This window comes from Oncorhynchus gorbuscha, linkage group LG04, assembly GCF_021184085.1.
Source record: "Oncorhynchus gorbuscha isolate QuinsamMale2020 ecotype Even-year linkage group LG04, OgorEven_v1.0, whole genome shotgun sequence".
NCBI classification, from domain to species: Eukaryota; Metazoa; Chordata; class Actinopteri; order Salmoniformes; family Salmonidae; genus Oncorhynchus; species Oncorhynchus gorbuscha.
The window spans coordinates 47271264-47294478 of NC_060176.1; the positions used below are offsets into that span (position 1 = coordinate 47271264).

Below are 23215 nucleotides of genomic sequence, written 5' to 3' on the forward strand. Positions count from 1 at the left end.
GTGGGGGTGAGGGGGGCTGTTGTGAGTGTGGTGGCTGTTGATGAGGCGGCGTGTCGGCGGCCATCTTGGAACAGGGTGTGTTATTTTCCTGCTCCTCCCCTGCCCCCGCCTGTTTGAGCCTCTTTTCCAGCCACTCCAAGTAGTCTGGGCAGTCGGGCCCATCACAGTCACAGTTTGGGGGCTTGTGGCCGTGCCTCGCCTGGCTCAGGGCAGTCTTCAGGGTGGTCTGCAGGGTGTTCAAGTCCTCTGGTGGGCTAGCCTGGTCCCCTCCCTCTGGGGCTTGGAGCCTGGCTTGAGCCGCGGCCCCCTTAGCAGTGCCCATCTCCTGGTTGAACTTTTCATACAGCTGGGCGGTGTAGGACTGGGCCTCGGGGATGGGGGCCAGGGAGCCCACATTAACGCTGGCTGAGAAGGCTACCAGATTGCGTGCGTCCTCCATGTCTGCCTCGTGGACTGGCTCCCCAGGAGTCCTACCACTACTGCTCCAGCCACTGCAGGGCAGCTGCTTCTGGGGTTGAGGGGCTTTGCCCTGCCCAGGTACCCAACCCTGTCCTGGGGGAACACTACCTGATCGATGGGGCTCCCTCTGGGTGTCCAGGCCGGCTCCACCCTCTTCATTGGTGTCACTGGGTTGCCGGCTCACCCCATTGGTCGGTTCCAGGCTCAACGAACCGCCTTCTTCGAGGCGGTCATGTGACCCAGTTTCCATCTGGCCTCCTCTTCTGGGGCCATCCACTGAACCAGTGTCCGAAACAGTCTGCGAGAGAGAGAGGGAGGGCACAGATGAAAGAGGTTAGAGACCAGAAGAAAATGAATAGGAACTGTGCACCAAGTTGGAATAAGCAATAGCAATCAATATACAAAAATATATTGTTTTAACATGTTGACAACAAGTTTTTATTCAGTTGATGATCTTAGCTTAAAATCATACTCAAACAAAGCATTCACAGAGAAGAGGGCAAATCAAGATATCATACTGATTATGACAGGGCACTGGCTAGAATCCATTCCTCTTTCAGATGTCTTGGTTTGGGTTCCACACACGCACGCACGCACACGCACACACACACACACACACACACACACACACACACACACACACACACACACACACACACACACACACACACACACACACACACACACACACACACACACACACACACACGCACACACACACACGCACACGCACACACACGCACACACGCACGCCAGTTGGGGAAATGAATTAACTGTTGCTTCAACAGTGTTTCCACAATGATCAGTCACAGACCATGTGACAACATTGCGCAGTAATGCTCACGCTACTTACTACACACAGCAGTCAGCCCATGTAAAGATTTCCCACCCCCCCCAAAGGCACAAAGGACCACACAAATGATCATTTAAAAAGTAATCAAATATACACAATTCATGGCAATTACCGCCACACATCTATTTTACTCAAGGAAGAACGAGGAGAGTGCTGTGAACTACGGGCAGCATTACTGCATCTCTACCGTCAACTTTCAACTCCATTTCCCTATGTAACCGTCAACATATTACCTGTGTAAATATTAGCTCTATACGTTGTCAATGACTGTCTATTAGCCGAGCGGAGTTCCTGGCTCCTGGTTCCTGATCCTGTGGTCCTGAACCTCTCCCTCCCTTAAGGCCTTTATGACTGGGGAGTATCTGTCTGTCTCTACGGGACTGCTGCATTCAACACCTGTCCCATCACCATGAGGTAAGGCTAGACACGCTCAATGAATGCATGATGGTTCAACAAACGCAATCAGAATGTGTCAAGGATCCAGAGAGCAAAGATGTAGCAAAGAGTGGTGTGGTGCTTAAGCAATAACGCCCGAAGGGGTGTGGTATATGGACTATATACCACGGCTAAGGGCTGTTCTTAAGCACGACGCAACGCGGAGTGCCTGGACACAGCCCGTAGCCATGGTATATTGGCCATATATCACAAACCCCCGAGGGACCTTATTGCTATTATAAACTGGTTACCAACGTAATTAGAGCAGTAAAAATACATGTTTTTACTGTTGAATTTATATTTCCTTATCTATCTATTGTTCACCTTTTTTTAACTTAAAAATGGCACTATTGGTTAAGGGCCTATAAGTAAGCATTTCACTGTAAGGTCTACTACACCTGTTGTATTCGGCACACGTGACAAATAAACTTTGATGTGATTCGATACCTGTGGTATACGGTCTGACAATCAGCATTCGAAGCTCCGACCGCCCTGTTTATAATACCAAATCACGTGCATTGATGGTCCACGGTGACATTCCTGATGCCATTTCACAAGTGTGCCTCGTATGATGACAGTAGAGCCTTGTATGACTCTCACTTCCATTAGAGTCCATTAGAGATAGAGCACGATGATCTCATCTGATTGTTGAAGCTGCTCATCCCAATACATTAGCTGTGATGACATCACTGTTTACTGGAGCTGCAGAAGGAAGGCTGCAAGGTGACAAGACTATATCAAATCAAATCAAATCAAATTAATTTATATAGCCCTTCGTACATCAGCTGATATCTCAAAGTGCTGTACAGAAACCCAGCCTAAAACCCCAAACAGCAAACAATGCAGGTGTAAAAGCACGGTGGCTAGGAAAAACTCCCTAGAAAGGCCAAAACCTAGGAAGAAACCTAGAGAGGAACCGGGCTATGTGGGGTGGCCAGTCCTCTTCTGGCTGTGCCGGGTAGAGATTATAACAGAAAATGACCAAGATGTTCAAATGTTCATAAATGACCAGCATGGTCAAATAATAATAAGGCAGAACAGTTGAAACTGGAGCAGCAGCACAGTCAGGTGGACTGGGGACAGCAAGGAGCCATCATGTCAGGTAGTCCTGGGGCACGGTCCTAGGGCTCAGGTCCTCCGAGAGAGAGAAAGAAAGAGAGAATTAGAGAGAGCATATGTGGGGTGGCCAGTCCTCTTCTGGCTGTGCCGGGTGGAGATTATAACAGAACGTGGCCAAGATGTTCAAATGGGGAGGATATAGGGGAGGATCTGGTCTCCCGGCTCCTGGTTTTGGAGGGGGAAACTAAAAGTGACATTTCGACCGTTGTGACCAAAGCACTGCTGTTGTCAAAACACAGTATGTTGCTTCAAACAGTCTTCTCAACACGACACTGACTTCAAAACAGGTTGGAAATGCAACCGATCTGTGCTTGAATCGTGTATCTGCAGTGACGCCCCTTAAATGGACATCATGCAAGTATTGGAAGGACTGGGTCTGCTGTTTTGCTTTGTCAAAACGGAGCCCGTACGAAGATGAATTGTTTCCTATGAGTAAAACTGTGTCCATATTTTCAGTGTGTCTTCGAACTGTTTACAAACTGACAAGCATCTGACATACAAACGGGGAAGGTGTTCTGTTCTACACAGGCTTCCGTTACTTCCTATTTGGAGCAATATGACACTGTCTGTCAGTGGTGTGTGTAAAACAGGGAGAGCCCAGGTCTGAAGACCATTCGTTATGATCTACTGGGTTTGAGGAGGCATAGCAAACACAGATAATCCAAGAACAAACACAGAGTACAGGTAATGAATACGCACCACAGTTCAAAAGTTTGGGGTCACTTAGCAATTTCCTTGTTTTTGAGAGAAACCCACCCCCCCACCCCCCAAAAAATGTGTCCATTAAAATAACATCAAATTGATCAGAAATACAGTGTAGACTTTGTTAATGTCGGAAATGACTATTGTAGCTGCAAACGGCTGATTTTTAATGGAATATCTACATAGGTGTACAGAGGCCCATTATCAGCAACCATCACTCCTGTGTTCCAATGGCACGTTGTGTTAGCTAATCCAAGTTTATCATTTTAAAAGGCTAATTGATCATTAGAAAGCCCCTTTGCAATTATGTTAGCACAGCTGAAAACTGTTGTTCTGATGAAAGAATAATTCAAACTGGCCTTCTTTAGACTAGTTGAGTATCTGGAGCATCCGCATTTGTGGGTTCGATTACAAGTGTTTTTCTTTCAAAAACAAGGACATTTCTAAGTGGCCTCAAACTTATGAAATGTACTGTATGTTCAACCGCTTCTACACTGAGACACAAATCCATGACACACTGAGTATCCAAATAACCAAATAACACATTCCATATTTTGACTTTGCCTCGGGAACATCTTCAAGTCCTATTCTACAACAGCCTAAAAACTAAATAAGGAAGTCTTCAACATGGCACTGTGGACATGTCAGAACAGGGAGTACAGAGGCATTGAGGCTATAGCAGGTGAAAGGCAAAGCCCTGCTCTTTGCCCCAGACAGACACACGTTGATAACGCTTTGATGTCCTGTGAGCTCAGACAGACTGAGCTCTATGAGGATTACACACAGTCATAATCATATCCGTACACTATGTCGTACATACGTACCTACTGTATACTACACCGCCATGCACACACACCGTTTACTGCGCACACTGATCCACATAAAGGTAGACTACGCCATGTCAAAAGACTGCCTATACCTAGAATAGGAACTAGGCTGGTTTGTTGTTTTGAGTTATGATCCAACAGGTCTGTGTGTAATGCAGACTACATCACATCTATATTCACAGTGAGAACACGGCTCTCGTTTGTAGCTCCTACAGTTGGTTGACAGCTGAAGTGGACCAGACACCCTGCTTCCCGTAATTTAAATATATTGAAATTAGCCTTTTGAAGTGTCTAATTATTGGACGGGCCGCTTGCTCGGGCCCTTTGAATTCACCTTCTGTGCCGGGTGTCTGGTGGGGGTGTCTGGTGGGGGTGGAGGGGGGTGAACAGCCGGCCGGCGATACGTGAGAGGCCCCACGTTGCCCCATCACAGACTGATCATCAGACTGAGCTTAGTGGATGGGGGGGGGGGGGGGGGGGTGAGACAGAGTGAGTAAGAGAATTGCAATATATTGAAACAGCGTGGTCACAGAACTGTACAACCCAACAACCCCAAAACCAGTCACATTGTTGTTGTTCATCTCAGTTTCTCACTTCCTCTCACACGTACAGCACCAATTGAATCGCCGGTTCCACACGCCCGGCTTAAACCCAAACACTTTAACAACACGATCATAACGACAGTTCTCATACCCAGTCAACTGGGACTTCACAGATGTATTTAGCCAAATGAGACAAATACCTTCTCTCTCTTCATGCACACTGCGTTATTCACACCGCGGCACGCTTACACCTGGGGGCACCTACCACGGTGCTTCTGACAGAGCAGACCACGTGCTCGGACAACTACTGGTGCCATGTGAGAGCCTACTCTTTCCTGCCAGGACACACACACACGGCACGCACCGCACAAGGCTTCCAATCCAAAACATCAACACGCCCAACCAGAAGAGACTGCCTAACCTGTTAGACACCCTAAACTCGGAGACTAGTCCCTTTAAACGACACACAGGCGTAAGTACGTTGCCGGCTGAACAGTCAAGCTGGTCTACCCTACAACTGGACCACTACGCGTTTGTCCCCACCTCACGTCCCCACCTCACGTCCCCACCTCACGTCCCCACCTCCACCAGACCAGAACAGATGCCTCCAAGGTTGACAGCACAAAGTCAAAACGGAAGGAGGGTGGGGAGACAAAGGGGGTGGGGTGCATAAAGCCTGGGAGTAGACATAAATCCAAACAGTTAGACACACGGCACCCTCCCTCTCTCCCTCCTTCTACCCCCCCCCCCCCTGGCTTTCCTTTCCTGCCGTGTCTGTCGTCGAGAAAACATGGAGGAGGAACCATGAGAATAAAACCCAGAAAAGAGTAGAGAGCCCCACACAGCTTCAGTACTTACATGGGTCTAGACGTCCTGCCAGTGGAAGTGGAGAGACACAGCAGGGAGAGGAGGGGAGCATGCAATAGTGGTGCTATGAGGGGAGCCACTAGCAATGTGGTGGAGGCTTTTTTGTTGTTGTTGCGGCACACAAGCGCCGACACGCACGTACACACACACGCACACACCTCCCCCCATGGAACTCACGGCCGCTCTCCGTCTCTTCTTACAGCCGTCACTTTCTGTTTTCTCCTTTTCCCTTTCTCATTACCTCTCTCTGCTCCTCCCTTCCCTTTTCAATATCCTTTTTCTTTCTCTTACACTCACAGTCTGGTTCTACTTGCAGCCCCCACCTTCCTCTCTCTCTCTCTCTCTCTCTCTCTCTCTCTCTCTCTCTCTCTCTCTCTCTCTCGCTCACTCTCCCTCCCCCTCTCTCTTCTGTGTGTGCAGAGCGAGAGGCCATTATCTGAGGCACAGTGGGCACGTACGAGGGAATGGAGGAGTGTGCAGTGAGCAGAGAGAGAAAGAGAGAGCTCGGGGATGGACGCTAGCGGCAGCCTTAGAAACAGCAACACATTGCAGGAGAGCGAGAGCTGTTACCAGGCAAAGCTCTCTCTCTCTCTCTCTCTCTCTCTCTCTCTCTCTCTCTCTCTCTCTCTCTCTCTCCACCAGCACAATCCCTTATTGAATAGGAACACCTTGAATACATAACAGTCTGTTTCGGGATAACATGATGGTATGTGTTTTAGTCTATCTAGTCAGGTCTAGTCATTTGGGTCATCTAAGAGCGGAGCGGTTTCTGAGCATGTGGACGCGATGGAAACCACTAGATGCAGGCGAACGCCAATCTCAGCGGCACTTGCTGGAACATCAACAAGAAAATGAGATAAAAAAGAAACAAGAACATTAAAATGCCCATATATATGTGGTTTGAACTCGAACCGATTCAGACTCAGACTTTCTCCTGAGAGACGAGCTGTACGTCCATCTTTCTGTTTCTGTCATAGTCCGTTGGTCGTTACAAAGCCGCTGACGATCTCTCTGTTCGTCTCTCTGTCGTCTACCGCAAAAAGAAAAAACGTTAATAGTAGCGACTTCTTTACAGGTCTGTTACCTGCCCCGGCCGCTGATGTGTCGCTCAATGCGAGGTGATGCCGGGGGAAGAAGAGCAGCCTAGGACTTGGCGAGACGAAGCATAGCGAGTCTCCCACATACCAGAGGACATCGATGGCTTGAGAGGACTTTCAAAAGGTGCCAATACGTTTCACACTCAATCGTTTCTAAACGCCTATAATCTCCTGATTAATACATATGCGAAAGAGGGAGCAAATGGATTGAATGTGATTGAGAGAGGGGGACAAAGACTACAGGACTGGAGGCTGGGGAACTGCACAAGCAGCAGTCGATGGCCGTTTGGTAACACACAGACACACAGGGATAAAGGAAACCAGAGGGACACTAGAGACGAGAGGAACATCGAGGGGAGACTAAGGAGAGATGTTGAGCTACAGAAATGCAACAGTCACACACACACACATAACAACCTAGTAAGTTGTCTTATTCGTGTGACTTCGGCTCGAGCGAGAGAGGAGACCATGGATAAGAGGAGGACGAGGGAGCAGAGGAGCAGCGATCGAGCGGCTTGTCGCCTGACAGAGACCGTCCGCAGTGGCATGGTGCTACGAGAGACATCGACAAACGGCAACATCATTTGCACCGACGTCTACGAGGACAGCAGTGATTCCGCTCTCTCTCCTTCTCCATGGCGTGCCTGCTTTCCCTCTCCTCCCATCCCGCCGGTCGGTCACTCTGTCCCGCCAATGTTCTCCCAACGTTATCCCCTCACCATTGCTTCAGCTTTAGCACCACCATTGCTAGCACACTCCACACGCTACCCCTCTGACCGCCCTTCTCTCTGCTTCTTCTCTTCTCTCTGTCCCCTCTCTCTATCTGGAATCAGATTTATCAAAGAAGAAGGGGGGGGAAAAAACATGGCCGACGTCACGTCTCTCCTCCATGCAGTTGAGATCCTTGTCAGCTCCTGCACAGTATCGTTTTATTATTATGAATGAGCATGTGGACTCTGCGCATTGGCTGGATTTATTTGAGTAATCTCTCTTTCACTCTCTCTTTTTTCCGCTCACAATTTCTCTCTCGTGTTTTCTGTCCATTCCCTTCCATCGCTCCAGGTTCATGGCAGACAGTGTCACTCCAACCCTGTTGGAGGCTTTCGTTGTCTGGCCCTGTGACTCACAGTCCTCCACCAGCGCTGCCTGGCATTCACACACACCGCACGCGTATGCACGCGCAACCCAAAGACAAAACACGGCGCAACCCAAGCTGGTGCCTAGTAGTAAAGGGAAGTGTGTTGTGTCACATGTCCAGGAAGCACCAATGAGAGAGAGAGAGAGAGAGAGAGAGAGAGAGAGAGAGAGAGAGAGAGAGAGAGAGAGAGAGAGAGAGAGAGAGAGAGAGAGACAGAGCGAGCGAGCGAGCTAGTGAAAGCATGTAGTTATGACATAACTGTTACATCATCAGAACCCGCCCGGCTGCCCCGCCTTGCACAGGCTGGCCTTAAGTCTCATATGACACCGTGTGTAGACCCCCCCCCCCTACCCCAATACACACACACACACTCTCATTCATTCACCCTCCTGACTAGCACTCGCCCTCTCCCGCTGTGCAGTGACACAGCATTTCTCGCTCTTAGAGCAAACTTAACCGTCTCCGTTCAGCGTAACACACTCATCTGCTCAACGCCAACAAGAGAGTGCATGTACAACAAAGAAAGAAGCAAACTGTGTCCCCTCCCCCCCCCGTTTTAAGAACCTGTATACGATATGAATTCCCAATATGAATTTGATTAGCCCCAGCCGATATCTAAAAGGCTGTTCTGGCCATGTCATATAGACAGTTCAAACAGCGTAGGATAATCCAAATGCTTTTAAGCAACTGGCGGGCCAATCACAGGAGGTTGGGAAGGGCGGGCTGGTGGTACCGGCTGGAGCAGAGACAGTGGAATGGTATCAAATACATCAAACACACGCTTTCCATATGTTTGATTCCATTCCATTTACTCCGTTCCAGCCATTAATGTGAGCCGTCCTCCTCTCAGCAGCCTCCACTGGCCAATATATAGATGCTTTCTGCTAGTCGCAGACTACACTTGTCAGAACTATACTGTTTTTTAAAATACATTTTCTCTCACATTTTTTGAAGCTAACATTTTCATACAAATAATATCTTCCCAGAAAAAAAAGCTATATATTAGGGTAACACTGGGGGAGTTTTAGGTTAGTGCTACTGTTCTGTGTTACACCACCTGGGATGAGCAGACCAGCAGCCATCACAGCTCAGACAACAGACTCACTTATCTAGTGTGTCAAGAACCCCCTGCCCTATAGGCCCTTGTAGTCTTCACCTCAGTACGTCAGAGCCACACCAAAGTTGACGGCCCTGTCCATGTGTGGGCTCATAAAGGGACAGTTTACCGGAAACAGATTAAGCCTAGTCCTGGACACTAAAATAATTTGATGCAAAATCTCCCATTGAGTTTGTTTCTAGTCCTGGACACTAAAATAATTTGATGTAAAATCTCCCATTGAGTTTGTTTCTAGTCCTGGACACTAAAAGAATTTGATGTAAAATCTCCCATTGAGTTTGTTTCTAGTCCTGGACACTAAAAGAATTTGATGTAAAATCTCCCATTGAGTTTGTTTCTAGTCCTGGACACTAAAAGAATTTGAATGTAAAATCTCCCATTGAGTTTGTTTCTAGTCCTGGACACTAAAATAATTTGATGTAAAATCTCCCATTGAGTTTGTTTCTAGTCCTGGACACTAAAAGTAAAATCTCCCATTGAGTTTGTTTCTAGTCCTGGACACTAAAATAATTGAATGTAAAATCTCCCATTGAGTTTGTTTCTAGTCCTGGACACTAAAATAATTTGATGTAAAATCTCCCATTGAGTTTGTTTCTAGTCCTGGACACTAAAATAATTGAATGTAAAATCTCCCATTGAGTTTGTTTCTAGTCCTGGACACTAAAATAATTGAATGTAAAATCTCCCATTGAGTTTGTTTCTAGTCCTGGACTAGGCTTAATCTGTCCCCGGTAAACTGGCCCTTTATGTATAATCTCCCAGGACAAGATAAGCTTACATCCACTCTTGTCAAAGTTAAACGTGAAAAATGATTTGAACTTAAATCGACCCACGATGATATAAATCTATACACATATTAGCCCTATATTGTAACCATATGTTCCATCAGACTCAAAGGAGACTATTTTACTCCCAAATGGCAGAAACTATTGTTCTGTGATCTCCTCAGCAATACACCAGAGGGAGGGGTCCTTATGTCTCAACCACCTGCAGACACAACTGTCCCCTGTCCTTTGAACTCCTTCAGGCAAACCCCTGACTATCTTGTGTTCCCTAGACCCAAACCGCCAGACAGTCACAACAATTGAAGTACTGCCAAAGCCCTGACAGACATAACACTATTTTGTTTCCAACCGTAAAGAACACAACTAGCACATAGACAACTCTCAAGCATTACAGAAATGAGCAAAAGTGAGTGCTCTGCTCTCAAAACCCTGCAGGGTACCCACTCTGCAAAAACTGGTCGAATCAACATTGTTTCCACGTCATTTCAACCAAAAATATATAATGTGAGGATGTTGAATCAACGTGGGAAAATAATTGGATGTGGAAAAAGTCATCAGCATAAAGGGAATTGAGTTTTTTTGTTGGCCCAACTTTAGCTAAATCCAATGACATGGTGAAATGTTTTGTTGATTTTACGTTGAATTCACGTTAGTTGACAACTCAACCAAATGTAAATCAAAAGTAGTCGTTGAACTGGCGTCTGTGGTCAGTGGGTAGTTCCATAGCAACAAGTGCTCAGCTGATGTACGAGCGAATAATAACAAGACAGTGCTGGTTTAATGAGGGGGCCTAAAGAAGGAGAATGTGATGATTTAAAAAAAACAAAAGGGCAATTCAACACTTACGGGAGGAGTACTCTATTTGAGCATGAGGTGCGTGGTATGTGGTAACTCAGAAATGAAATCATTATCTGACTAGTTCTCAGATTTATCAGTAGATGTAATTCCACATCTCAACTCTCTCTCTCTCTCTCTCTCTCTCTCTCTCTCTCTCTCTCTCTCTCTCTCTCTCTCTCTCTCTCTCTCTCTCTCTCTCTCTCTCTCTCTCTCTCTCTCTCTCTCTCTCTCTCTCTCTCTCTCTCTCTCTCTCTCTCTCTCTCTCTCTCTCTCTCTCTCTCTCTCTCTCTCTCTCTCTCTCTCTCTCTCTCACAAAGCATTGTATTGGCCTTGTAGGAGTGATGACAGAATAGAGTGAGTGCAGCTGGGGCCGTGTGTTGGGTTCACCTCTTTCTACCATGACTAAGACGGACTGACTCATCTTTTCCTTCAAACAGTCACCCACACACACTGACAAAGAAAAAACACACCCCCTCACACACAAATCAACACATGTACGCGTTTACTGTATCAAGAAGACACAGGTGGTGGGTGAAACTCAACGAATGTTTCATTTATTTCTACAGGGTACAGAGGAATCCAGCTCTCAGTGTTGAGGAAACAGCCCATCTAAGACAGCATGTAAGCCTAGTGGCTGATGCAACTACGCTCAACCCTCTCACCTTATTTGTAGGGAGGCTTGTGTCAGAACATAGCATATGTCTTAAGTCACATCTTCTATAACAACAGAGAGGTCTAGGGCGTGTACAGTGCAAGTCTTCTAAGGAGTAACATAGCCTAGGCCAAATACCATCAATAGATTAGACGGTCCAGCCACCCAAATTAGATTATTGCTCGACAGAGCAGAGACCAACCCCCAACCTAATGTTTTCCTGTCAGTCCCTGACCCCATCCCTCCATCCCCCGACCCACGTTACACACCCTACTCCCTTCCAGCCTCATGCCATCAAGGTCATCTGTTCTGATACACACTTTATGTAACACACACAGAGAGAGACCCACACAGGCAGAGATACACACAGAGAGAGACCCACACAGGCAGAGATACACACAGAGAGAGACCCACACAGGCAGAGATACACACAGAGAGAGAGACCCACACAGGCCGAGATACACACAGAGAGAGACCCACACAGAGAGAGACCCACACAGGCAGAGATACACACAGAGAGAGACCCACACAGGCAGAGATACACACAGAGAGAGACCCACACAGGCAGAGATACACACAGAGAGAGAGACCCACACAGGCCGAGATACACACAGAGAGAGACCCACACAGAGAGAGACGCACACAGGCAGAGATACACACAGGCAAACGCCTGGGGAGAACTCGCAAACTGGGGAGAACACGTAAACTGGGGAGAACAAGCAAACAGGAGAACATGCAAACTGGGGAGAACTCGCAAACTGGGGAGAACACGTAAACTGGGGAGAACAAGCAAACAGGAGAACATGCAAACTGGGGAGAACAAGCAAACTGGGGAGAACAAGCAAACTGGGGAGAGCACGCAAACTGGGGAGAGCACGCAAACTGGGGAGAGCATGCAAACTGGGGAGAACACGCAAACTGGGGAGAGCACGCAAACTGGGGAGAGCACGCAAACTGGGGAGAGCATGCAAACTGGGGAGAACACGCAAACTGGGGAGAACACGCAAACTGGGGAGAGCACGCAAACTGGGGAGAGCATGCAAACTGGGGAGAACACGCAAACTGGGGAGAGCACGCAAACTGGGGAGAGCATGCAAACTGGGGAGAACACGCAAACTGGGGAGAGCATGCAAACTGGGGAGCACAAGCAATCTGGGGAGAATACGCAGACAGGGGAGAACACGCAAACTGGGGAGCACAAGCAAACAGGGGAGAACACGCAAACTGGGGAGCAAATGCAAACTGGGGAGCACAAGCAAACTGGGGAGAACACGCAAACAGGGGAGAACACGCAAACTGGAGAGCACAAGCAAACTGGGGAGAACACGCAAACTGGGGAGAACACGCAAACAGGGGAGAACACGCAAACTGGGGAGCACAAGCAAACTGGGGAGAACACGCAAACTGGGGAGAACACGCAAACAGGGGAGAACACGCAAACTGGGGAGAACAAGCAAACTGGGGAGAACATGCAAACTGGGGAGAACAAGCAAACAGGGGAGCACACGCAAACTGGGGAGAACACGCAAACTTGGGAGAACATGCAAACTGGGGAGAGCATGCAAACTGGAGAGAACACGCAAACTGGGGAGAACAAGCAAACTGGGGAGAACATGCAAACTGGGGAGAACACGCAAACTGGGGAGAACAAGCAAACTGGGGAGAACATGCAAACTGGGGAGAACACGCAAACTGGGGAGAACACGCAAACTGGGGAGAACACGCAAACTTGGGAGAACATGCAAACTGGGGAGAACATGCAAACTGGGGAGAACACGCAAACTGGGGAGAACAAGCAAACTGGGGAGAACATGCAAACTGGGGAGAACATGCAAACTGGGGAGAACACGCAAACTGGGGAGAACACGCAAACTTGGGAGAACATGCAAACTGGGGAGCACACGCAAAGGCTCTCTGTGGATTACAGGCTGGCTGGCTTGTGTATCACACTGTTACACCCTCAACAACCACTGTGATTATTATTACTTGACCCTGCTGGTCATCTATGAACATTTGAACATCTTGGCCATGTTCCGTTATAATCTCCAAACCGGGACAGCCAGAAGAGGACTGGCCGCCCCTCATAGTCTGGTTCCTCTCTAGGATCCTTCTTAGGTTCTGGCCTTTCTAGAGAGTTTTTCCTAGCCACTGTGCTTCTACACCTGCATTGCTTGCTGTTTGGGGTTTTAGGCTGGGTTTCTGTACAGCACTTTGTGACATCAGCTGATGTAAGAAGGGCTTTATAAATACATTTGATTGATTGATTGATTGATTGATTGTGCTCTCACTCACACGCATACAATGACCGAAGGTGGTCCCAAGTGGCTCAGTTAGTGGAGAATGGCGCCTGCAACGGCAGGGTTGTGGGTCCGATTCCCACTGTGGACCAGTATGAAGAAAGAAAATCAAGTATGAAAATGTACGCACTCACTACTGTAAGTTGCCCTGGATGGGACCTTCTGCTAAATGGCTCAAATGTAAACAAGGGTCATTGGGTGTGTTGGTGAGGGTGAATGAGCAGGTGCTGAGTGGAACTGGAAGTGTAGCATAGAATACAGATATCTGAGAATCTCTCCTCATCGTTCCGCTCGCTCCTTCTCTCGGTTTTTCCTTCCTTTGTCTTATTTTATCTCACACTCTACACTCTCAGAAAAAAAAAGAGTTACCTTTTAGGCAGGGTTTCTGTTGTGTGGCGCCAGACATCTGAGAAATGTACCGGACCCATGTGCATTGGGGTGCGTAACCTGATTAGGACGTCCACCCACAGTGCTCAGAATGACAGGAATCACATTTACATTATGGCCATTCATATTCACAGAACATGCAAATTGAGGATGAAACGATGTGCCGGGCCGGGCCCTTCTTACCGAATCCTGATGTGCACTTTGAACATGTTAGAATAACAGTCCACGTTTACTTTTCCTCAGCCAACAAGATGAGTAGTGAACAGCAGAATCACTGGCCTATGTCAATCTACTATCACCCATAGCAGAGAAGCGTACCTATTCCATTGGTCAGCTTGTCAGGAAAGAAAAGGTCTATTCCAAACTGACTCTGGGACAGTTGCTACATAAAAAATAAAAACATTCAAAAGAATGAGTCTGATGCAACAGATGAGAACTTTTAGCTTAAAATGTTGATAGACTATTAGGCTCCACAATGCACACAAGGCAGCAAGGCAGTTTCCTCGGGAGAGTTCTTCCATAATGCAATTAGCAGGAAAACACAGTTGTCAAAAGGGCACGGCACATGCGAGCGGTTTCATGTGACAGAGAGGGACATATCAATTTGAAATGTAGAAAGAGGTGAGATCTAATAGGCATAAACTGGCATGGGTTGCTAATATGACTTGGGTCGTGTCTTTGGCTACTGGACAATGAAAGAAAGTTGATGTAAAATCATTGCCTCCACCAAATATGGTCTGATTTTGGCTACTTTGAAGCAAGGTAAGAGATGCCTCGTAATATGTCAAAAAAAAAATGTTCAGGTTTCAAACAATTAAGTATCTGTTTTCAAAATGCATACTGCCTCCAGCTCATTGCAAAGTGGCGTGTGACGCGCTGATGAAGCCTGCCTCCCATTGCCTCAGTGTTGGCTGTTGGAGATGCTGTAGCAGCGGCTCTCGCGCTGTCTGACAGATGTTTAGCTCAAAGGCTCTGTATCTGTATGCTGTTCATGTGTGATACATAAAATACATAGCAAATATACGCTACACGCCGAAATTCAATTCCACAAGATTATGCTAAATTAACCTATAGACCGATAAACATGACCAGTCAAATCATTTCAATCCACTGTTATGTCCATCAATGAATAGGGAGGGGGGACATTATTTCGCAAATCGATATTTTTCTTGTTCTCCCGGTCAATTGGCCAGCGTCAATTTTATTTATCGGCTTTTCAAAACAAACAAAAACATTGCCCAAAAGACAGCTAATACAGGTTAATGGAAAACCCTGAAGTTTTTACTATTTCTCTGTCTTTCTCCATCCGTTTCTTCTTTCTTTCTCTCTTTTTTTCTTCAACTCTGTCCCTATCCTCTCCTCTGTGTTGTCCCTGACCTCTCCTCTGTGTTGTCCCTGACCTCTCCTCTGTGTTGTCCCTGACCTCTCCTCTGTGTTGTCCCTGACCTCTCCTCGGTGTTGTCCCTGACCTCTCCTCTGTGTTGTCCCTGACCTCTCCTCTGTGTTGTCCCTGACCTCTCAGGGACAACACAGAGGGAGAAGGGAGAAGGACAGAGAGGTATGGAGACGGGGACAGGGAGAAGGACAGAGAGGTACGGAGACGGGGACAGGTAGAAGGACAGAGAGGTACGGAGACGGGGACAGGTAGAAGGACAGAGAGGTACGGAGACGGGGACAGGGAGGACAGAGAGGTACGGAGACGGGGACAGGGAGAAGGACAGAGAGGTACGGAGACGGGGACAGGTAGAAGGACAGAGAGGTACGGAGACGGGGACAGGTAGAAGGACAGAGAGGTACGGAGACGGGGACAGGGAGGACAGAGAGGTACGGAGACGGGGACAGGGAGAAGGACAGAGAGGTACGGAGAGGGGGACGGGGAGAAGGACAGAGAGGGGGACAGGGAGAAGGACAGAGAGGTAAGGAGAGGGGGACAGGGAGAAGGACAGAGAGGGGGACAGAGAGAGGGATAGAAAGGGACAGAGAGAGGGACAGGGAAGGACAGACAGATGGACACAGAGAGGGAGAGGGACAGAGATATGGACAGACAGGGGGGACAGAGAGCGACAGACAGATAGACAGAGAGGAACAGGGAAGTGTAGGGTATCCACCGTGTCATAGCTCCTGACTCTGCCCTTCCTGACACATGGCACGTGCAAGTCAGCACGCACACACACACAGCCCAGCTGGGAGGGAGAGGTCTGCCTGCCTGCCTGCCCCACTACACCACTCCTCACAAAGAGAAGGGGAGAAAGGAGGAGAGGAGGGAGGAAAAGGCAGGGGGCGGAGCCACCAAAAGCACTCCAGCACCAGCAGAGGGGGAGGAAAGTGAAGGAGGAATAGTGTTTTTGAAAGACTGGTCTTTGTGGGAAAGACTTAGGACTGAACGAAAAAAATAGAGGGAAATATGAGGAGGCAAGGAATGGGTGGAGGGAAGATGGTGGAGAGGGGGGGGGTGAAAGGGTTTAAAGTAGTAGTGGAAATAATACATGTACATACTGTAGTTGACAAAGACAGTAGAATTGATAGCAGATGATGTCACTAGCGCGAGGAGGTTATACTGTTTAAATCAGTACTAACTTTCAGTTGGAACACTTTGGGGAGGAGTCTGACTTACGACCCATCAATCAAAGACAGACAACAAACAGTACAGCAGTACAGGGAGGGAAAATACTAGAGAATAAAACAACTACGTTGCAACAACATAACACCTAGGGGGAGGGCCACACTGTGAGCCAAATAGAGACAGAGAGAGGGAGGGGGAGGGCCACACTGTGAGCCAAATAGAGACAGAGAGAGGGAGGGGGAGGGCCACACTGTGAGCCAAATAGAGACAGAGACAGGGAGGGGGAGGGCCACACTGTGAGCCAAATAGAGACAGAGAGAGGGAGGGGGAGGGCTACACTGTGAGCCAAATAGAGACAGAGAGAGGGAGGGGAGGGCTACACTGTGAGCCAAATAGAGACAGAGAGAGGGAGGGGGAGGGCTACACTGTGAGCCAAATAGAGACAGAGAGAGGGAGGGGGGGAGGGCTACACTGTGAGCCAAATAGAGACAGAGAGAGGGAGGGGGAGGGCTACACTGTGAGCCAAATAGAGACAGAGAGAGGGGGAGGGCTACACTGTGAGCCAAATAGAGACAGAGAGAGGGAGGGGGAGGGCTACACTGTGAGCCAAATAGAGACAGAGAGAGGGAGGGGGAGGGCTACACTGTGAGCCAAATAGAGACAGAGAGAGGGAGGGGGAGGGCTACACTGTGAGCCAAATAGAGACAGAGAGAGGGAGGGGGAGGGCTACACTGTGAGCCAAATAGAGACAGAGAGAGGGAGGGGGAGGGCTACACTGTGAGCCAAATAGAGACAGAGAGAGGGAGGGGGAGGGCTACACTGTGAGCCAAATAGAGACAGAGAGAGGGAGGGGGAGGGCTACACTGTGAGCCAAATAGAGACAGAGAGAGGGAGGGGAGAGGGCTACACTGTGAGCCAAATAGAGACAGAGAGAGGGAGGGCTACACTGTGAGCCAAATAGAGACAGAGAGAGGGAGGGGGAGGGCTACACTGTGAGCCAAATAGAGACAGAGAGAGGGAGGGGGAGGGCTACACTGTGAGCCAAATAGAGACAGAGAGAGGGAGGGGGAGGGCTACACTGTGAGCCAAATAGAGACAGAGAGAGGGATGGGGGAGGGCTACACTGTGAGCCAAATACAGACAGAGAGAGGGAGGGGGAGGGCTACACTGTGAGCCAAATAGAGACAGAGAGAGGGAGGGTGGAGGGCTACACTGTGAGCCAAATAGAGACAGAGAGAGGGAGGGGGAGGGCTACACTGTGAGCCAAATAGAGACAGAGAGAGGGAGGGGGAGGGCTACACTGTGAGCCAAATAGAGACAGAGAGAGGGGGGGGAGGGCTACACTGTGAGCCAAATAGAGAAAGAGAGAGGGAGGGGGAGGGCTACACTGTGAGCCAAATAGAGAAAGAGAGAGGGAGGGGGAGGGCTACACTGTGAGCCAAATAGAGACAGAGAGAGGGAGGGGGAGGGTTACACTGTGAGCCAAATAGAGACAGAGAGAGGGAGGGGGGAGGGATACACTGTGACCCAAATAGAGACAGAGAGAGGGAGGGGGAGGGCTACACTGTGAGCCAAATAGAGACAGAGAGAGGGAGGGGGAGGGCTACACTGTGAGCCAAATAGAGACAGAGAGAGGGAGGGGGAGGGCTACACTGTGAGCCAAATAGAGACAGAGAGAGGGAGGGGGGAGGGCTACACTGTGAGCCAAATAGAGACAGAGCGAGAGAGGGGGGAGAGATAAAGAGAAGGCGAGAGAGAGAGGGAGAGGGAGCCCGTTTTAAAAGGTCCAGCGATCTCCTTGCCTGTCGCGCTGCAGAGAACCTATAGCATCAATCGCCTTGCTCTGTGTCATGCTTTACATCAACTACTACATACCCTACATATCCAATAACCATGACATTTGTTGTAAACAAACATTTTCAAGCCACTTGAGGCCCTACTGTATCGCCTATAAGTTTGTAGCCTACACTCGTAGAAAAAAAAGGTGCTATCTAGAACCTTAAAGGGTTCTTCGGCTGTCCCCATAAGAGAACCTTTTGAAGAACATTTTTAGTTCCATGTATAACCCTTTCCACAGGATTCAACATGGAAACCAAAAGATTTCTACCTGAAACCCAAACGTGTTCCACCTGGAACCCAAAAAGGTTCTCCTTTGGGGACAGTTGAAGAACCTTTTTGGACCCCTTTAGCCGACTGGATCCATGTGTTTTCACACCAGACTCCAATACTGTATCATGAAAAGTCAAAACAGAGCTACAGGGAAAACTTCTAAATCCTGTCATATAGTCATGGTTTGGCGGAGAAAGGTTGTGGATTGGCTGGATTCATTACAGTACTATACAGAGTTGGTTCCTGTGTAGTACTGTACTATACAGAGTTGGTTCCTGTGTAGTACTGTACTATACAGAGTTGGTTCCTGTGTAGTACTGTACTATACAGAGTTGGTTCCTGTGTAGTACTGTACTATACAGAGTTGGTTCCTGTGTAGTACTGTACTATACAGAGTTGGTTCCTGTGTAGTACTGTACTATACAGAGTTGGTTCCTGTGTAGTACTGTACTATACAGAGTTGGTTCCTGTGTAGTACTGTACTATACAGAGTTGGTTCCTGTGTAGTACTGTACTATACAGAGTTGGTTCCTGTGTAGTACTGTACTATACAGAGTTGGTTCCTGTGTAGTACTGTACTATACAGAGTTGGTTCCCAGTCTCAGAGAGAGAGAGCAGCCAGCAGAGAGGTGAGAATTTAAGACATGACACAACAGCCTCCTCCTCCTCCCTCCATTCATTTTTCATTAACCGTGGCAGGCAGCGGTGCTCGGCCGCTCAGCCATTCTGTCCTCCAGGAGAAACCAGACGCCATCCGGCACGGACGAGAGCCACAACACTTCAACCACACAGGGCACCGCCAATGATCCATGCCAGGACTGAAGCCAAGCCACGGGCACTCAGTCAGCCCCACAGACAGGACCTATGAGTGGGAAGAAACATGACTGGGAACTGGGACGAGCGTCTGTTAGAGAGCATTAATTAGAAAAGACACATTACAAGAGAGCTGCTGATGACAGTCAATCCCTTCTTGGCATTTGAGTGGTCCCTGGAGTCTGCATCAGGGGTGGTGAATTAGTGGGTGAATGCAGAACATGAATCAAAATGTCATTTCCGATCCCATTGGGGCTCAATATGTTTCCTGCACATCTTTGGTTGGTGAGTAATACGGTGGAGGGGAGACAGTCGCTTGATTTGAAGTGGTTTGCATAACGGTTTGACGATTTCTGAGTAATAATTCTAGAATATCTGACGTAACCAATGGGAAAGTAATCACGAGGAATGATTGTTCGTTGTTCTCGACAAGTTTGGTTCTTCAGACGTTGCGAGCTGTCATCTATAGGACACACGTGCATTGAGACTCCTAGCGGAAAGCACTGACACTTGGTCAATCACATTCAACAATCGGCTCCATTTGAGTTCAATTCCTCTACACGGGGGCATTATAAAACCCCACCTCCTCAATCCAACAAATAGTAGATGGACGTTTGGCAACAGGCATCAGGACCATGATTACGTTTCCATGCACAGTAATAATTTGATTTTAAACTGATTATGGCAGTAGGCAGATAATGCAATAGTCATGTAAACAACTTACTCTGCTTATCTAAAATCGGCGTCAGGTCAAAGTTGAAGTAAGCATACGCCGATTAAAACACCTGGTTTCCTGAGCCATCTTTCAAATGATTAGGACGTGTCAACAACTTAAAATCGGTGTTCCAGGGATGTATTTAATCTGCGCATGTGTTAGCACAACTGAATGAATGAAGTGAGTTCAGAACAACTGAATGATGAAGTGTTCAGAACAACTGAATGTATGAAGTGAGTTCAGAACAACTGAATGTATGAAGTGAGTTCAGAACAACTGAATGAATGAAGTGAGTTCAGAACAACTGAATGAATGAAGTGAGTTCAGAACAACTGAATGTATGAAGTGAGTTCAGAACAACTGAATGAATGAAGTGAGTTCAGAACAACTGAATGAATGAAGTGAGTTCAGAACAACTGAATGAATGAAGTGAGTTCAGAACAACTGAGCCGAGAATGAGTGAGTTCAGAACAACTAGAATGAATGAAGTGAGTTGAATGAATGAAGTGAGTTCAGAACAACTGAATCAGAACAACTGAATGAGTTTCAGAACAACTGAATGAACAGAACAACTGAATGAATGAGTTTCAGAACAACTGAATGAATGAAGAATGAGTTCAGAACAACTGAATGAATGAAGTGAGTTCAGAACAACTGAATGAATGAAGTGAGTTCAGAGTTCAGAACAACTGAATGAATGAAGTGAGTTCAGAACAACTGAATGAATGAAGTTCAGAACAACTGTTCAGAACAACTGAATGAATGTGAGTTCAGAACAACTGAATTCAGAACAACTGAATGAATGAATGAGTTCAGAACAACTGAGTTCAGAACAACTGAATGAATGTAGTGAGTTCAGAACAACTGAATGAATGAAGTGAGTTCAGAACAACTGAATGAATGAAGTGAGTTCAGAACAACTGAATGAATGAAGTGAGTTCAGAACAACTGAATGAATGAAGTGAACAACTGAATTCAGAACAACTGAATGAATGAAGTGAGTTCAGAACAACTGAATGAATGTAGTGAGTTCAGAACAACTGAAAGAATGAAGTGAGTTCAGAACAACTGAATGAATGAGTGAGTTCAGAACAACTGAATGAATGAAGTGAGTTCAGAACAACTGAATGAATGAAGTGAGTTCAGAACAACTGAATGAATGAAGTGAGTTCAGAACAACTGAATGAATGTAGTGAGTTCAGAACAACTGAATGAATGAAGTTCAGAACAACTGTTCAGAACAACTGAATGAATGAAGTGAATGAACAACTGAATGTGAGTTTCAGAACAACTGAATTAATGAAGTGAGTTCAGAACAACTGAATGAATGAAGTGAGTTCAGAACAACTGAATGAATGAAGTGAGTTCAGAACAACTGAAAGAATGAAATGAGTTCAGAACAACTGAAAGAATGAAGTGAGTTCAGAACAACTGAATTCATGAACAAACTGAATTAATGAAGTGAGTTCAGAACAACTGAATGAATGAAGTTCAGAGTTCAGAACAACTGAATTAATGAAGAATGAATGAGTTCAGAACAACTGAATGAATGAAGTGAGTTCAGAACAACTGAATGAATGAAGTGAGTTCAGAACAACTGAATGAATGTAGTGAGTTCAGAACAACTGAATGAATGTAGTGAGTTCAGAACAACTGAATGAATGAAGTGAGTTCAGAACAACTGAATGAATGAAGTGAGTTCAGAACAACTGAATGAATGAAGTGAGTTCAGAACAACTGAAAGAATGAAGTGAGTTCAGAACAACTGAATCTATTCAGAACAACTGACTTAGCAGTCAGTTTTCACGAATGAATGAAGTGAGTTCAAACTTTATATGTCCAACTGAACAGAACAACTGAATGTATGAAGTGAGTTCAGAACAACTCAAATACGCTTCCCAAAAATAACATGGTCAGCGTGGTGGAACGTTTATTTTGAGTAAGCGATTTTCTGCATTTATCAGAGTCCCACCAGGTAGCCTGATTTCAGATATGTCCATGTAAACAGGATTATTGGGGAAATAGATGTATTTTTCATTGAACTATTATATTAATCTGACTATCCACAGTAATCATTGTGCCTGTAACCTTAGTCAGTGACAGGTCAACAAAAATGACGCTGAATGTAACTAACCTGGAAGGACGCATGCTTTCTGTAAATACTTCACCCCAGGATTATTGGGGAAATAGATGTATTTTTCATTTAACTATTATATTAATCTGACTATCCACAGTAATCATTGTGCCTGTAACCTTAGTCAGTGACAGGTCAACAAAAATGACAATGTAACACACACACACACACACACACACACACACACACACACACACACACACACACACACACACACACACACACACACACACACACACACACACACACACACACACACACACACACACACACACACACACACACACACACACACACGCACACAACCCATCTCATCACAGTTCAAATTACAGTGATGTCATCTGCCACTCACTGTTACCACATAAACGAGGTCACGGTTAACCCTTTCTAATCTAATGGAGGGTGGGGATTCCACAACATGGCAGTGTTCCAAATGACACCTTAGTGCTTATATAGCTAGTGTTTGACTAGGGCCCATAGGAGTAGGTTGTCATTTGGGACACAGTACAGTTCAACCAAACCTGCTAGCGCTGTACTTTCCATTTGTCATCAGAAACATAATGACTAATTCATGTCTTTGCTCCATCTACCTTTCCGGTAACCAGTCTACATGTATCTGCAGATAGTGCAAGTGCACATTTGATGATAGAGAAGGAAATAACTGCGTATGAAGAGAAGAGAAATCACGCCAGCACAGTCTGGTGTAACCACTCATGTAGCTCTAGTGTTTCCTGAAGAGATACTACAAAGACCAGTAACCCTTCTAC

The 23215-nt window shown here is 46.9% G+C and overlaps 1 protein-coding gene across 1 annotated transcript in view; it reads right to left on the reverse strand.

Annotated features, from left to right (window-relative positions):
- LOC124034168 (methylcytosine dioxygenase tet3-like) overlaps nt 1-23215 on the reverse strand; it is a 73583-nt gene that overhangs the window by 21601 nt on the left and 28767 nt on the right. The window contains 1 exon segment of the mRNA XM_046346971.1: nt 2-757. Within this exon segment, the coding sequence (XP_046202927.1) occupies nt 2-757 (756 nt within the window).